At 46.5% G+C, this 16407-nt stretch overlaps 1 protein-coding gene across 1 annotated transcript in view; it reads left to right on the top strand.

Annotated features, from left to right (window-relative positions):
* NPHP3 (nephrocystin 3) overlaps positions 1-16407 on the top strand; it is a 1212810-nt gene that overhangs the window by 993772 nt on the left and 202631 nt on the right. The window contains exon 23 of the mRNA XM_069648695.1: positions 2505-2580. Coding sequence (XP_069504796.1) covers positions 2505-2580 — 76 coding nt within the window. The remainder of the gene's footprint in view (positions 1-2504; positions 2581-16407) is intronic.

The raw sequence follows: 16407 nt of genomic DNA, 5'->3' as shown, positions 1-16407 counted from the left end.
CCTCCTCCCCCTTTACGCTACACAGGGGCACTCGTCAGGGATGCCCATTCTCGCCCCTCCTTTTTGCGCTCGCCATAGAACCCATGGCGGACCACATAAGGGGCCGACACGTCAATAAAGGCATACGAATAATAGATGCACCAAAGATCATCTCTTTATATGCAGATGACGTGCTCTTGTATGTCAGAAATCCTTCCACACATTTGGACCCGATCATCCGTGATATCACTAAGATAGGTACGTTCTCAGGTTTCACAATCAACTACTCCAAGTCCGAAATTTTCCCCCTTACTGTGGCAACCCAACAACCGACTTGTGAGTACCCTCTACGCTGGTCCCCGGGTGGGGTTAGGTATCTCGGGGTACAAATATCATTAACCAAGGCCTCTCTATTGACGGACAACTACGAGGCAGTGGCCCACCTGGTCATCTCCAAGTTCTCCAGGTGGCGCAATCTACCTCTATCCCTTGCGGGCAGACTCTCTCTAATAAAGATGATAGTGGTCCCCAAACTTCTGTATGTCTTTGCTAACGTGCCAATCTGGCCTGGGGTCCAATACTTTAAGAAGCTCCACTCGGAGTGCGCACAATTTCTCTGGCATCCAGGCTCGGTCCGCAAGAAGTGGCAACACATGACGCTGCCTTACGACAGAGGGGGTTTCGCGGCCCCAGACCTTCCCCTATACTGGAATGCTGCACAGGCCCATCATGCCTCCCATTGGTACATGCTCCAGAATCCGCCTATACACGTAAAACTTGAGAAACTATCGGGAGGTGGAACTAATATCATGTCCCTGTTACTGAACCGAGCTTTCCAAACAGATGCTCATGCGGACCCGGTGTCCGCTACGATTAGAGCCTGGGGGAGCATCCTAGGCTCTGACCAGGAACAGCGCCCATACTACAAGTGGCTTCCCCTGTGGCAGTTCCCCGGACTCCCCCCCACATATGACCTAAACCTCATACGCCACTGGGAAACCATGGGATACCGTGCCCTTGCGGATCTCTTCCCCGATGGTGTTTTCATTACCCCCCAAACATGGCGCCATGACCACTCCAATTCTCCACTCGAAATGCTGCAGTATTATAGGCTTAGAGCTGCAGTGCGGTCGATGTGGCCCTCATGCCCTATTGAACCCCCCGATTCTCCCGAAATACAATATATAGCAAACTCCGGAGGTGCCAAAAGCATAATTTCTAATCTGTATAAGATGCAACTAAATAACACTGCGGACAACTCTCTTAAACCACGCGAGGCTTGGGCCAGGGAACTAGGAGTTGCAATCACCGACGATCTCTGGGGCACAATGTGTACATACACACGTAGGGTCTCCATAAGCGCCAGATTCCGCTGCATACAATTTAAGCTCCTTCATAGGCTCTACTATACACCGCATAGAGTGGCGTCATTCACAGGAACCCAGACCCCTGTGTGCCCCAAATGTAAATCCAGTGAGAGAGACCATATACACATGTTCTGGGCCTGCCCCGCCCTCAACACGTTCTGGACGGCCGTGACAGAGGCACTCTCTGAAATAGTGGGGTCTCCGCTGTCTATGGACCCATTTGCCATACTATTTGGTACTTGGGAGGGTGAGAATGTAAGGAAAACGGCAACATTTGTAAATGTAAGTATTATGGTGGCCAAAAAATGTATATTGCAATACTGGAAGCGCCGCAATCCCCCCACTTTTACGATGTGGCTGAAAGCCCTTACCTGGACACACATGTGCGAGGAGGAATACATTGGATCCCTACCCCCGACATCTCGACCCAAAAACGTCTGGTCAGAATTTTGTAGCTATCTAAATGGCAGAGATGAAGTGGAACTGACCTCACCTCCCTTGCCAGGACAACCCGACATGCCACAGATGACCTAACTTTTCCTATTTGTTTTAGCTATTTCGCTTGCTTTTCAATGACTCCCTGCGATATCAGCTATTATCAGCCTGTGATGTATACCCTGACCATGGTGTGGTGCCGATTGACGATTATGTTGTTAGCTTATTATTATGTAAGTTGTAATGTGCCTGTCTTGACCTTTGTGCCAATAAATAAAAGTTTAAAAAAAATGTAATTTGAAAATGCTTTAAATAGCAATAAATAAGCTTCCAAACATTACAGTCTGAGTTTTAGCTAATTTATTTTGCATAACTTCAAAGCCAAATGTCAGACTGAGTAATTCAATGGATTTCAGATCAGAGGATCATTCATCAGGGAAATGTCTGTCCGTAGAACCCCAAAATACCAAAGAAGAAGATTCTCTGCGGTTTTTTCTTTGCCATCTGGTTGCAGTCACCATCTGCACCACCCACATCCACGGTTAGCCTTCAGAGAAATGGGAATGGCACTCCTTTACTATTTCCCTTCACTCTGGCCATGTTAGGTTAGCTGGCCCTTACTAGCTGGGTAAGCCCAATCCCTTGTCCATTAATCCAAATAAACCATGTGGTTGCAAATCGATTACCCCTCTAATCATCTCTTCGTTTTCTGTTTTTTTTAAGGTATGACCAGGTTGAGCAGCTGAGGAAAAGGTCTTTGAAAATCCGACAGAAAACTGTACACCGGAAAGGGAGCATGGTAAGTGTTTGAGGAGAAGGGATTCAGCCCTTGTTAGGAGGCCCACAAGGGATGCACAAAAGATTGGGCTCAGCAAGTCTGACTAACAAGATATATTTCCTGAAAAACCATAAACAGTCTAACCTCCAAGTGGCGTTACAGGCTTGCCAGGGTTCCTGCACCCTCAAGGTCTCTTGTGGGGGTTGTTCCTCATTTCCGAAAATTGCTGCTACTCCTGTTCCTCCAACGCTCTCTGGATAAGTCTCTCTGTCTCCTCTGCCTAATGAAGGGATTGGCTTCACTGTCGGGCTGAGGTTGAGCTTGGAGATGTTGTCTACCCTTAATGCCTGTCCACAAAACCGTGGTCACCCTGGCTGCCCCTCTTCTGGCCTCCATGGCCCGGTCTCACTTCTCCTGCCACATCATCCTACCTTGGGCCAACCCAGCCGCCTTGTGTCTTCCTGTTCTGTCTGGCTAGGGGTTTGCCCTCATTGGCTGTTATCACCTCTGCTATTACTGTTATCAATACCTATACTGTTACACATCCTCCTCTATTGTCAGCACCTCAATTTCTATCTATTGTTATCGGCTCCTCGTTGCCATCTCCCCCTCTTGTCTCCAGTGTCTCTTTAACTCTGTATCATTCCCCAACCACCTGCCACAGCCCACACCTTTTGCCTGGGATCCCCCAGGTTTTACAGTGCTCATCCTGGGATGGGCTCTTGATGAGTGGCTGGACCTCTGATTTGGTAAGCGGGCAGGGTTGTGGCTGACGGCTGCTCATGGGTATACATAGGCTCATTTTGGAATCAGCTAAATTAAACATGAAGTAGTGGGGGATTCCTCCTGATGGTCAGAGATGAAAAAAGCAGGAGTTGACACCTATATCTGTGGGGCGAGTGATAGGCCACCATCAAGATTGAAACCTTAGCTTTTGACTGATGGTCAAAAGTAACAATAAAGTAGAGAATGTTGTTAATGCATGGCCGCTTTTATCTTTAGGCGTGCTTGGGATAAAATTGGGACTCTAGAAGGAATACAGACTCTAGTGTGCGATTGCAGACAGCTGGAGTCTAAACTGAGTCTATACTGCTGTAGCAGTTAATGGACAAACTAAACATCCCTGGCAGAGCTTTCCTGCTTTTAACGTAGATGTCTCTACTGTGCGTAGTTGGTGTATTGGGCGCGGCCGGCTGGTGAATGTTTTAATTGGTGGTGCGTATATATTCCCCACCAATATGCAAGAGTGGACGAGCGTAGCAAGGTATCCCAAACAAACAAAAGGGGTTTGGAGTGGGCAGGGGGTAACTTTGATAAATCTTTTTTGATATTTGGCTAAAATTATGCATTATACAGTCCACTTTCTGTGAAAAACTGAACTGGAAAAAAGCCAAACTGTTTGCAATTGGTTTTGTGTAGGGTAACTGAAATCAAAAAATGCAATAGCTGCCCACAGTGCACAGGAGTATTTCACAGCACATTTTTATGATGCCTTTGCCTACAATATATGCCAGTGTAAAAACCTTATCACAGTGGCTGCGCCTGTACATTTCCATTCTGTCAGCACCATTGTATGCCAGAATTACTATACAAGAACATACTCATGTAATAATAATATAGGAAAGCATGTCCACACTGGCTCTGTCCAAATATGGCAGTATGCCCACAAAAGAACATACTCTTATAGGCTTTGCCTTTGCAAATGTCATGCTCGTATGTGAGGAATCTGAGGGCATCCTCACTTCTTTCCCCAAAATATCCTCTTCCCAGATGGCCAGGGGAAAGGCCATCACTTTTGGATCCTGACCCTGGGGGTGGATATGCGAGGGAGGATCACCTGGAAGGAGACTTGGGGAGTGGGGTTGAGGCACCCTTGGGTGAGACGTGATATCCCCCATTTCCCTTTCATCAGGAATCAATGTTCCCCAAGCTTTTATGGGGTATTTCCAATCCCTCCCCCATTGTGTTAGAAAATCCTCTTCCAAAATATACCAATATGATACTGAGACGCAAAAAATACAACATAGGAACATGGGACCAGACATCCATTCTTTATTCATTCAGAAATACATAAACACTATAATGGTACTGACGAGGCAGAGACCACCTAGGAACACTCATCCATTCTTTATCAGCTCAAACGCACACGAACACCACTCTGGTACTAGGACATGGAAGAGAGATGTGTAGCCTGCACCTGAAGCCAAAGTTTGGTATACATGACCCACTCAGGCGAGGCTAAGTGAGAGAAAGGGAACTCTTGTGTAATGCTTGCAGACGAAGAGGCCGGAGGAAGAAGCAGGGAGACGTGTTGTGGTGATGCAGAGTCTCTGCAGTGGAAGCAGACTGGGGCTGGCGTTGTCGAAAGGTCTCTGGTGGCAGGGGCAGGTTGTCGACCTCCAGGAGTTGGGAGGACTCGTCTCCAACAGCCTGAGGTGTCAGAGACCCGAGAAGAGGGGCCTGCCGAGCCGGGAGCAGCAGCCATGAAGAACTGACCAGAGCGGAGATAGGGCACCCGAATACAGCGCCCTCAGTGAGTCAAGTGAGGCTGTGTGAATCCGGGACATTGAAGTGCGAGATGCCTGCTTAGAGAAGGCCGGAACGCTAATGAGCAGAGGCAATGTAATTGCCGCTTTGAAAGAGTAAAACACAGATGCTGGATGCAAACAATGTTGTGAAGGTTGTTGAACTTTATGAAGAGCGGTTTAAGAATACCGAACTGTAAAGCAATTGAAAAGGCTGCGGAAGGGCCAGAAAATGAGTAAAGTGGAAAGGGAAAGAGGTGCAAATTCCCAGCAGGAGAGTGAACTGGGAATTCGCCATTACCTTGTTTGAATATGAAACATTTTTGAATACTGAACCAAAGGAAAGTGATGAGTGCTACATGCATGAAAAGCCGCGGACAATGTTCCCTGATACAAAGGAACTGTGATTCAGATAAAATGAAGAAAGCAAGCATTTGTAATGAATATGATGTAATGAATATGATGTACTGTGAAGCAAACATTGGCTAAAGCCATAAGGAAAAGAAGAATTGTACAAGTTGTGGCAAAACTATGAAAAGGTTGCAATACTTCAACAAGTGAATAGTGGCAAGACAAGTGTTGGAAAAGACTACCAGAATATAAGTCTGATAGCACTGTTGAGTTGAAGCAGTGGTGGTACAACTGTGTCGGTTACGTGACCTGTCATGGTTGGACCGTGTGGTCCGACATCTGCGTCTAAACAGAGTACACCCACTCAGGAAAAGCCCCTTAAAGCATTTAGAAGTCTATGGTTGAACATACAGAAAAGCCTGTGCATTATAAAGTGTTGAACTTTATGATTTTGATGAAAGAGCCAGAAGATGACAGTTTGAGCAAATAGATGTGAGGGCAAGTATAGGTTTTGGACACAGACAGATATTTACTTTGGACCTCCTGACACAGACTATCCTTCGTTTTATTTAAGTAGGGAAATCCCACCTTAGCATACCGCAAAGTACACCTTATCCCTACCTCATCGTGATTTTAATAAATGTTTATAGCCCAAACTTAATTCTGTTGTCTGTCTACTTCCTGATGCCTTCACACATAGCTGTCCAGTAAAACGTGATGCCACAGTAAGACATGGCTAGACTGGGTGCCACAAAATGCCAGTCTAGCCATGTAATAACACATCATCCTTTCTTTTATCAACCGCCAGTTAATGAAAGAAAGGATGTTTTTTTTTTTTAAATCGGCATCTATGATGCACGCTCAGTAAAAAAATGCTGTGTTGCACGCCCCCACCTTCACCCGCGCCCCAGCCCAGCACAAACACACGCATACACAGTGCACTGGTGTCTGCTAATGAAATGTTTTCTGTCGCATGAAAATCTACCTCTCCCTAAATAGTTAGCAGCACCGTTCATTTTAAGTGCAGATCTCTATTTGCAGAGAGGCTAATTTGCTGAAGTTGGCTAGCATAAGGATGGTAATAACATAGGTTATAGTGTTTAGTGGCAATGGAACATGTATTCCTTTTATGCTCAGACGCTCCCCCATGTCAACTTGTTGGTAACCTTGCTTCCCTAGCAGTCCAGGCTTGAAAACACCTTCATAGTTGATGCATTATGTAGTTAAAGATTGCAGCATTAGTGGCCAGTGGGGAGATTTACCAAGGGTTTAGTGCCATTACAGGCCCGGTAATCCTGCCCCACACCCATCCATTAATGCTATTAGCACCGCATGCAAACATCTGGTGTGCTAATGGTGTGCCAATGGCCCTTTTTTCCTTTAAAAAAAAAAACTACAGACCAAGATGGCCTCCATTGGAAATATTAAAGGGGGCTCTGGCATGAATGCCTTTACTCGGAGTAGACCAGGCAAGGAAAGATAAGTGTTGCATGGATGAGGAGATGGGAAACTGGTGGTTGTGGTGGTGAGACATGGGGGAGCATGAAGGACAAAAGGGAAAATAATATGGCGTACCATTGAGAAGGTGTTGCCGGCCAGGAAGGAACCTGTGTTTTTCCTTCCGTAATCTCCCTGTGTTCCAGCCCATCTGGTTGGCTGGCACCTCTCACATCTGTGCAAAAGTGGAATTTTGATTATCTGGTACACTACCCTTCCTTCACCAGCCTGGGTACTCAGGTTGCCTATGTAACCGGCACCAGCTGCCCAACGTCTAGTTCCTGTACTTGCACCGAAAAGCCTTTTTGGGCAACTGCTCTTTGCAGTCTTCCTATTGTTGATCTGGGTGTGTCTTTTATCTTTATATATACCCCTTTGCATTGTTTATAAACACTTTAAGAGGATTGTTTTCATTTAGTGTGTGCAGGGCATTTGCCTTGAACACTTATTTTTCTTCTTAGTTAAATACAAAATACTTGTTTCAATTCGGTTTCTTTTCTGTGATAACTTTATTATTCCATTTAGCAGTATGCCCTTTTTTTTTTTTTTTTTTTGTGTTTGTTCCAAAATTGACCTTTACAAAATTGCATTCCTTTATTTCCACAAGTCCTCAGGGGCCTATGCCCAGGGTTTTCAGTGTTTCTTGGATGATCTTTACCAAGGCGATTTGCCACATTGTTCGATCTCCTCCAATCAGTCTTAGCCACCATTGGTCCGCGTCAGTGTTCATTTGTGAGTAGGTGGTCAAGGTAAGGTGATCTTATCGCTTGGTTTTTTGGGCAGACCATTAGTAGATGGCGAATTGTTTCCTTTTCGGCGCCACAGAATCGGCATTCGCTTGTTTCTGAGATACCTCGAATGTGGCGAATCTCGTTTGTTTCGATTAAGTTCAGTCTTATCCTGAGTAGGTAGTTTCTGGAAGCCCTGTTAGGGAATTTTTTGATGTACCTCTGGAGTTCATTTACTTTGCACTGGGTATGAGGAATATGAGTTGGAAGTTTGTTTGCTGTGGCATCTGCTATGGTGGTTGACCAGTCCAGATTTTTAAGTTTTTTTGTCACTCTGACCGGGTTTGATGACAGGTCAGCTTCTGTACAAGCTACTGAATCCAGTAAAACTAGATTTTCGGTTTTCCATTTTGTCAGCATTTTCACTGTGTCCATTTTCATCTCCTCGCCAATCATTGTGTAGATGTTTTGTTTATCTTGGGCGATGCACTTGCGATAAAGCAGGACCGAGTTGATATTTACCGTGCCTGGTAAGGAGAGGAGGCTCAATTCTCGTCGAATCGCTGGCATTGAGGTTGAATTTGGCAAGCACAACACTTTTCTCCAAAAATGCCCTTCCAGCTTTGTCCAGAGTTTTTTTTGAATTTGGGGCATTGCTTCGGCTCCGTATGTAATTGATGGTACTACTTTTTTCTTATAGAATTCAATTACTGAGATTGTTGAGAGTTTTCCGAAATTTGAGATCTATGGCTTTGCCTTGTGCTGCTAGTTTTCTGATTTTTATTTTCAGGCTTTCTTGCATTGCACTTTCTGTGCGGGAACTGTCGAGGGTCACGCCCAGGTACTTGAACTCTGTTGTTCTTTCAATCTCTGTATCTTCTAGATACCATTTGAATTTGTCCGATCTTTTCAATGCCGATTCTAGAACTAGTATTTTTGTTTTTTCTTTGTTGATTTGCAGATTGTTTTTCACTGTATAGTGTAACGGATTTGTCAGTTGTCTCTGTAGGCCTATTTGGGTCTGGTCGAACAGAGCGAGGTCGTCGGCGTACATAAGGCGGCTAATTTGTACCTTAGCCAGTTTTGGCAGAAAGGTTTTTGTAAGATCTTCTGTTGCACTGTAGTCGCCCTTATATGCAAGAAATAACTCCGGAGCGAGAGGACAACCTTGTTTGACCCCCCCTACTTGTGGGGATTTCTGCTGGAACTTGACCTTGCAGGGTTAATCATACTCTAAGAGTGGTGTTTGTATGCAGGGCCTTCAGTGGTAGAAGGATCTCCTTTGGACATTTCCATCCTTCAAGTTTTGACCAAAGTCGTGACCTGTCTACCAGGTCAAAGGCCTGGGAGAGGTCAACGAATGCCACAAAAGATCTTAGTTTTCCTTCAAGGACCTTGCTTTTTAAAATGCTGATGACCAGGATGTTCGCTGTTCTGTGCCAACATTTTTTTTTAAGCCAGTTTGGAATTGGTCGTGGCATGGTGCAAGTTTGGTCCAAGTTTGCAGCCTTTTCAGCATTAATGCTCCGAAGACCTTTCCAATGCAGTCTAAGAGGGCAATTGGCCGAAAATTCGTGGGGTCACACACATCCCCCTTTTTGTAGATCGGAACGATGGTTGCTTTGGTCCAGGATGGAGGGATGGATTTAGATTTTGCACATCTCATGAAGATCTTTTTTAGTAGTTTTGACCACTCAGCTGGATTTCTTTTAAGGTCCATATTGGAAATCCCATCCGGGCCAACCGCTCATGAGTTTTTTTTATTTTTTTTAGAGTCTCGAAGATTTCTTCTTGGTCATCGAAACATAACCAGCTTGAGGGGTCATTTTCTCTAGGCTCACCATCCTCCTTTGTTGCAGATTCAAAGAGCTATGAAAAAAGTGGTCGATCTATTTCTGCTCCCCTATTGAATTGATGATGGTTTTTTTTTTCGATAATGTCGAGGTTTTTATGAGGGACCAAAATTCTCTTGCTTTGTTGCTGCAAATCGCCTTCAGTACTTTCTCCGAATCTTGTTGGTAGAGATTTGTGCGGTGTTTCTTGACCCAATTTCTGTAGTTTCTTGAGGCTTCTGCTAGTTTTGACGCCTGGTCGCTCGACTGTGTTTGCTTCAGTTGCCTCTTGATTTTTTCGAAATTCATGTCTTTTTTGGGCTAACTGGGCATCATAGGTATGTTTATGGCTGGTGTTGGTAGTTTGGGTTGACTTTTTTTGTAGCGAATGCCACGAGCAGAGGCACATAGTCAGGATCTGGGTTTTCTTCCGACATACCCCCTTCGGAGTATCTTTGTGTGCGCTTCCTTAATGTTGAGAGTTTTAGCCGATTTCCCTGGTTATTTACTTCAATGCCAAGTGGTTCGATGCTGGTTCTGCTGAAGTTGGTTTACCACGTTGTTATTAATTGGTTGTGGTCACTGTTTGTTGTCTTGCGCACCTTGAAGGTTGTTACGGTGTCCAAAAAGGGACGGGAGACGTAGGTGTAGTCAATTGTTGCTCGCGACACTCCCTGTTCCCAGGTCAGCAAACGGTCTTTCTCTGAAAAGACTGTGTCGAGGTTTAACATATGCCGTGAGGTCATCAGTTTGCACCAAAGTTTTCCTCTTTGAGTTGCTTTTTCCCTCTTTTAAGCCGGGGCTTTTGAGGGAGATGTTGAGGTCTCCACAGATTATGAAGGACGAGACTTGGCGATTTGACTGAATTTCGTCGATTATTTCTTCCATCATATGGGTGAAGTTTTGTGCGTCTAAAGCTGCCGGATTCCAGTAGGTATTCAAGATCGCTATTTCTGAACTTGGCGTCCTTTCGCAGCCTTCAAGATCGATGAGTACTGCCAGTATGGATTGGTTTGACAGCAAGGTTTCTTTCATTTTTAAACCTACACCATTTTTGCATGCCATGAGTAATCCGGATGATGGACGGCTTAAAAGGCCTTTTTTTGCAGGTGCCAGGACTACGTCGTAGCCGTCCAGGATCGGTTTGTCGACGAGCCATGTTTCTTGAAGACAAATTACGTCGAATGATGCCAAATTGGCGTCGTTTCAAGTCGTCAAGTGGGTGTTTCCACAAGTGTTCCAGGAGCAAAGTGTTAGATCTGTGGGGAATTTGTCGGCTGGCAAGGTGTCGTTCTCGGCGCTCTGCCAACCTCCGAGTTACTATTTATTCAAGTTTTTTGCGAGTACTTTTGGCAGCCAGGACCAGATTCGCTGCGGGTTGTCATTTAGTTGTTGGGTTACTGGTTGTTTTGTAGGGGGTAAGTTGCTTGTTTGCGGCGCCTTAGGCGTTCCTTTTTTTGACGGTTCGTTATTCGCTGAATTCCGTTGGTTATTTTGAGAGTTTAGGTCCCTGTTTGTCCCGCTTCTTGGGTTCCTGTCGGTTATTCTTCCAAGGTCCGCCTGCTCCTGGGACGGTTTCTCAGTGACCGGGTGGTCCTTTATCCTGTTACTCGCAGTGGCTTTGCTTTTTGACGTCTTTAGGTCGTTTTCCTGGGATTCTCTCTGTTCTTTAGGTTTCGTCAGGTTTCCGAGCACCTTAAAGCCAAGTTTAGATAAGTCCTCTGCTTCGTTGGTTATTAGCATCTGTATTTTCTTTGAAGGGATGTGCAAGATTGTTTTTGCTCTATGGTTAGAATGATAAGGATACACAAGTTTCAGGTCCTCTGATTTAATCTGGCGAAGTGCTGGGATGAAGCCAAAGAGGTTTAGCAAACCTTTTCTGTTAAGAATTATTTCGTCAAGATTTTCTGACCGTTGCTCTATTTTTAGAGTCCAAATTGATATTTTGGTGGGATGGCGTCGGTCATGGTATTTTTCAGTTTTTGATTTGTAGTGGGGCCTCACTGACGGCTTGTTTTCTTAAGGTCAGTGATCCTTTGAGCTCTTTTATTTGATTCAGTCCGAGAATCGTCTCTGCTTGATTTTCTGTCTCTTTCTCTGTGTTTATGTCGGTTCTCCAGTTTTGGGGTTTCTTGGTGCAGAGATGGGGGCTCAGATTTTGAGGTGAATGAAACTTTTCTTTGGCTAGTTTTGTTTTGGTTTGGTCTTGAAGTGTGGTGAAGATTGTTTCTTCGTTCTTCCATTGTATAGAATGGAGGACTCTTTTGCTGATACAGTGGACTACTCCTATTTTCCCTTTTCTCAACTTGGTCATTTTCAGTTTGCGAACTACTTGTCGGGTCCTTTTCCAGATGTTCGCTGATGTTCATTAGTTGGTCGTCGTCCAGGAAGTCTTCTACAGTTCTTGGCGAGCATTTAGTTTCTGAGTCATTTGTGATCTTAAAAACGAGAGGAGGGTCCTGAGTAATGGAGGGGCTACCCTTTAAGGTATGGATCTTCTTTGCCTTCTGGAGTGTGGGCCCAGGTTCCGATGTGTCAGTTTTCCCTGTCGATGTTCCATGTTGTAGGTGGAAGATCGGGTAAGCCTGATCTTTGTCGTTTGGTTCGATTGGATTTCCATTTTGACTTGGAGATGGTTCTTTTTCGGTGTGTTCGATTCGCTGTTTGGGCGGTCTGCATGATGTTTCTTCACTAAGATATATGATTTCACTTTGATCGTAGTTGACCGCGCCATTTTTAGCTGTAGTACCCGAAAATACAAATTGAGAGGGTCCTTGTAGGGCATCAGTTTGTGTGCGCACACAAGAGCTCTTAGGTTTGGGTTCCATTACTGACATTTTGTTTGCTTCCGAGCTTGTATAGGTAAGGTTAGAGGAGTCTTTGCTTGCTTTTATAGAGTTTTCTTTCGCGGTAATGAAGTCTTCGATGAAGATTAGCTTTGTGTGGAGCATAGCGATTAGCGTGGTGTGGTCTTTTAATGTCTCGTTTAGGGACTCGTAGAGTTTCCCGAATGGCGATAGGCCTATCGTTATGGCCGACATTATTGTCGTTAAGTCTGGGTTTTTTTTGGTAGGGGTTTCTTTCTGCGCTCCCAATAGGCCTAATTGGTTTCTGTTGGGAGCCTCACAGTCGCAGTCTTGGGTAACCCTCGGCTCCTGGTGATGGTTCGATGTTCAGAGTTCGCGTGTGAAGTGAGGGAGAGAAGATCTTCTCGCCGAACTTTGACCGCCATAGAGCAGCCATTCTGCTTCTGCGGATATTCTCGGGTGTTGGTATCTTGAGGGTTTGGGTTTCAGGAAGACTTCCGGGTGGTCCGGCGCAGATGTTGTTTGGCTTCCTCGCCTGCCTGTCTCCAGGCTTTCGGCCGCTTTCTTGGGTTCGAGGATGCAGGGTGGGACTGCCTCTACGTCTCCTAAGTCTTTAGTTGGTGAAGATTCGGAGGGTCGATTTGTGGTTGGAGGCCCCAATGGTAGGGGCGGTTCGTCCGCCCCCGTTGCTGTATTCAATTCGGCTTGTGCGGGCTCAGCTGCCAAGGTTATAGGAGAGTTGTCTTTTGTAGTGTTTAGAGCCCTGCTGGCTGTGAATATTGGGGCAGTCTTTCTTGTCTTCACTGCTGGTTGCAGGCCCGTCAGGGCCTCGAGTATTTCATCATCTGTTAGTTCCGTGAGGCCCTCGTGTTTTCTTTTGCCCTGTCTGGCAAACAGTTCCTTTAAGGTGTTGCATATCATAGTTTTGGGGATGGATTCCACTGGTGCTTTTTGCTGTGTCTTCTTAGTTTGGACAAGTCTTTTTGGGGTTTTTTGTCCTGTTTTTTTTTTTTTTTTTGTGTTGGTCAGTTCGCCCTTTGAAATTTGGCCGCTGGTTTTTTTCTTTGTCCGAGGGCTTGATTTGGGATCATAGATGTATTCCCATTCTTCATCGTTCTCAGGGGAAACAGTTATTTCTCCGGCTGCCGTTTCATTTTCTTCGGGATGTTCTGCTGTTCCACTGGTCTCCTCTGGGGGAGCCAGCAGAACTGCACTGGATTCAGACTCGCTCAGGTGCGAGCCGCCCGCTGGTTCCGTGGACGGGTGGAGTAGTGAGCAGGAGGCTCCGGCGGGCTTAAGGCCGCCCGCGTGTATCGGGGCGCGAGTCTCCGTGGCCAAGACCGCTAAAGCTGCCACGCCATTTTGCCCTTGCGGGTCTTCCACTCTTGGAGTCAGGGACTGTTTCCCAGCCTGGATCGCGGCATGGGACTGTGATCCTGCTCGTCCGCTTGGAATCCTCTGTTCCAGTCAGACGTCCACGGTAAGAGCCTGTTCCTGTAGAGCGCAGCCGTTTGTTTGTTTTGCGGCTTTTGCCTGCCTCTCTGCCGCCGCTTCCTGACCAAGCATGTGCTCCCATGGAGGCAAAACCGTCGTGGTCGGTCCTCCGGCCGGCCAGTCGGGGCAGCCTGTGTCGCAGGGCATGGGCTGGAAGGTCAAAGCGAGTTCCTCGTGTGTATCGTTTGCGGCAGCGTTTTCCTTGTTTTCAGAATGAAATTTTGCTGTAGCTTCCGTCTCATTGGTCTTTCTTTTACTTGAAGCTTTTTGTATTTTTGAAGATTCAGACAGTGGGAAATGAGAGTTCGCTCCAGGTTCATCGCTCCTCTTTGGGGATTTCTGGCTGGTTGTTTCCGCTTTTTTGGCGTGCTGTGATCCCGTTGATGTATGATTTAAGTCGCTGCCCGTCAAGATGGTGTTTATGGGTAGCAGAGCTTGTGGTCTCAGTTTGACCGGGTGTTTGGCGGAAAACAGTAGGGTAGCGGGCGGTTGGAGTTGCCGTGAACTTCTGAGGCGCATTGTTTCTTCATCCAATGTGTCGCTGGCGATGTTGGGGCTTTGCTGGTGCCGGAGGTCAGGGGCGGTTGCCATGCCTCTGCCGGTCCTGTCAGGGACTACAGAGACTGCACTGACTCTGCTCGGACTCCGCGACTGCTCCGCGGTGTAGCTGGGTAATTGTATCCACCCAGGTAGTAGAGAGCAAGAACAGACTCGGAGAGCAGGAGAAAGGGTCCGACCTGCAGAGACTGCAACTGACTCTGACTTTTTAACAACTTCTGTTCCTTATTCAGTAATGAGTTCTTGTTGCCTAGTATTAGATCCGCTCCTCGCCCTGGATACTTATTCCATCTCTGTGAGAGGACAGCAGCGGGCTGCGTCCTCGGATGTGCAGTGTCAATATTCTGGGATGCTGAAGCAGAGCTCTTCTTCCTAGTTTGGGAGGTTCCTGGGAGAGCTCGTCACCTTGCAGGCATTAGGATCGCGTGCTACCTTTAACTGGATTTATAGCATGTTTCTTGTGCCTGTGTCCCTTCTCTGCTTCTGACTTGCACAAATAAATGCTAAAAAGCTGCCGGAAAACGTCAGAGGCTATGATTGAACCGGATTGCACTGTGCATCCACATAAGTGCATATGTAGTTTAATCCCAATTGCTTTTGGTAGCCACCATTCTGTTGCTAATTATCTCTATTTGCCATACAACGAAGAGGGCACCAGCTACTAAAGTATTGTCACTGGTAAGCTTTCCTCATTCTACAATTAATTTAAACGAGACAACAGTAAGCTGTGTGGCCTTAAAGGTAGAGGAATGGGGGCGGGATATTAAAAATAATTTTAAATTCAGGGGTGGGGGGGTGGGGGGGTGTGCTGTTGAGGAGCAACAAGATGGCTGCAACTTTCTGAGCTCCTGTGCGCGCTGCCAAGGAATAAATAGTTAAGCTAAACCCATGCACCAGCATATGAAGTACCTTGCAACAACCTGCTAAACCGCCACTTCTAAACTCCTCGAGATTCTGGAGATATTGCTCATTAAACCTGGGGCGGCCTGCGTGTGATGGCTGGCAGCAGCAGTGAAAACTGTATAGCCGGCGACGTATACTGACGAGAGAAGCGCCAACGATGTATCCTCTGTGGGAACCTGGTGACGTAAACAAGAACATAACCGCTCTGATACTGACGCTTGTTCTTCTTCTTGCTGATAGATTTTTATCCATCAGCGGTGATTTTTGGATACCGAGGCTTGATCTCGGGTTGAGTATGTAGCCGTGGGTTTGTATTCTTCTTGGACTGATACTGACGTAGTTGGATCTGTGACTTAAACCCCCTGGAAGCCTTCAGTGACGCTGCCGGAAACTGCCGCTGCACTCTGGGGCCACAAGACCGGGACTGTGAATTTCCGAGAACGCCTATGCAACAGCAGAGAAGATCCAAACGTCGGATTACAAACAGGCGATCCCCCGGTCATTATCTGCCATAAGATACGGAGCGTGCAGCGAACACTGCGTGTGGGGGAACCAATGACCTTGGGACTCCCCCACCTGTTGCCGGCCTTGGCACCTGCCCTTTTATATTTTGCATACTGTACACACACAGGCCTCTCGTGCCGACAGCCACTACCGCTGAACTGGCAGCAGCCAGGCACATTGTGAAAGGATGTGGGAGTTAGATACTAGTTACTCACACAGCGGAACCACAAGATACCCCCCCCCTACTATATCGGAGGCGGCAGACATCGGGCCATGGACTGCATCTGGTTGAGCACCTCTCACTCCTCTGCTCTGGGATCAGGAGTTCTACTCCTGCAAGTGAGACATGGAACACTTCAAAACAGTGTACAGGTTGCATGAGGACTTAGCCTTCACAACTGTCGCTATTAACCACTTGTATGGGGACCAACCGTTCATCTCATTTGCTGTGGCTCCCTGTGGCATGACTGAATACTACTCCATGGGCGGTAGCGAAGGGCACTAAAACCTTGAGACTGGAGGTACTCCTGTAGCTTTCGCCCAGCGAGGCTGGCATTTGCGCTGAGCTGATTACATTCACCATACAACTCAACAGACAATGACGCCCACGACGCAGAGACCATTGCCCTATCATGATCTACTTATTAGA

Source organism: Ambystoma mexicanum, chromosome 2q (genome assembly GCF_040938575.1).
Source record: "Ambystoma mexicanum isolate Mex_15411 chromosome 2q, UKY_AmexF1_1, whole genome shotgun sequence".
Taxonomy (NCBI): Eukaryota; Metazoa; Chordata; class Amphibia; order Caudata; family Ambystomatidae; genus Ambystoma; species Ambystoma mexicanum.
Note: the sequence above shows the minus strand (reverse complement) of the source record. Positions and strands in the feature narration are given on the sequence as shown.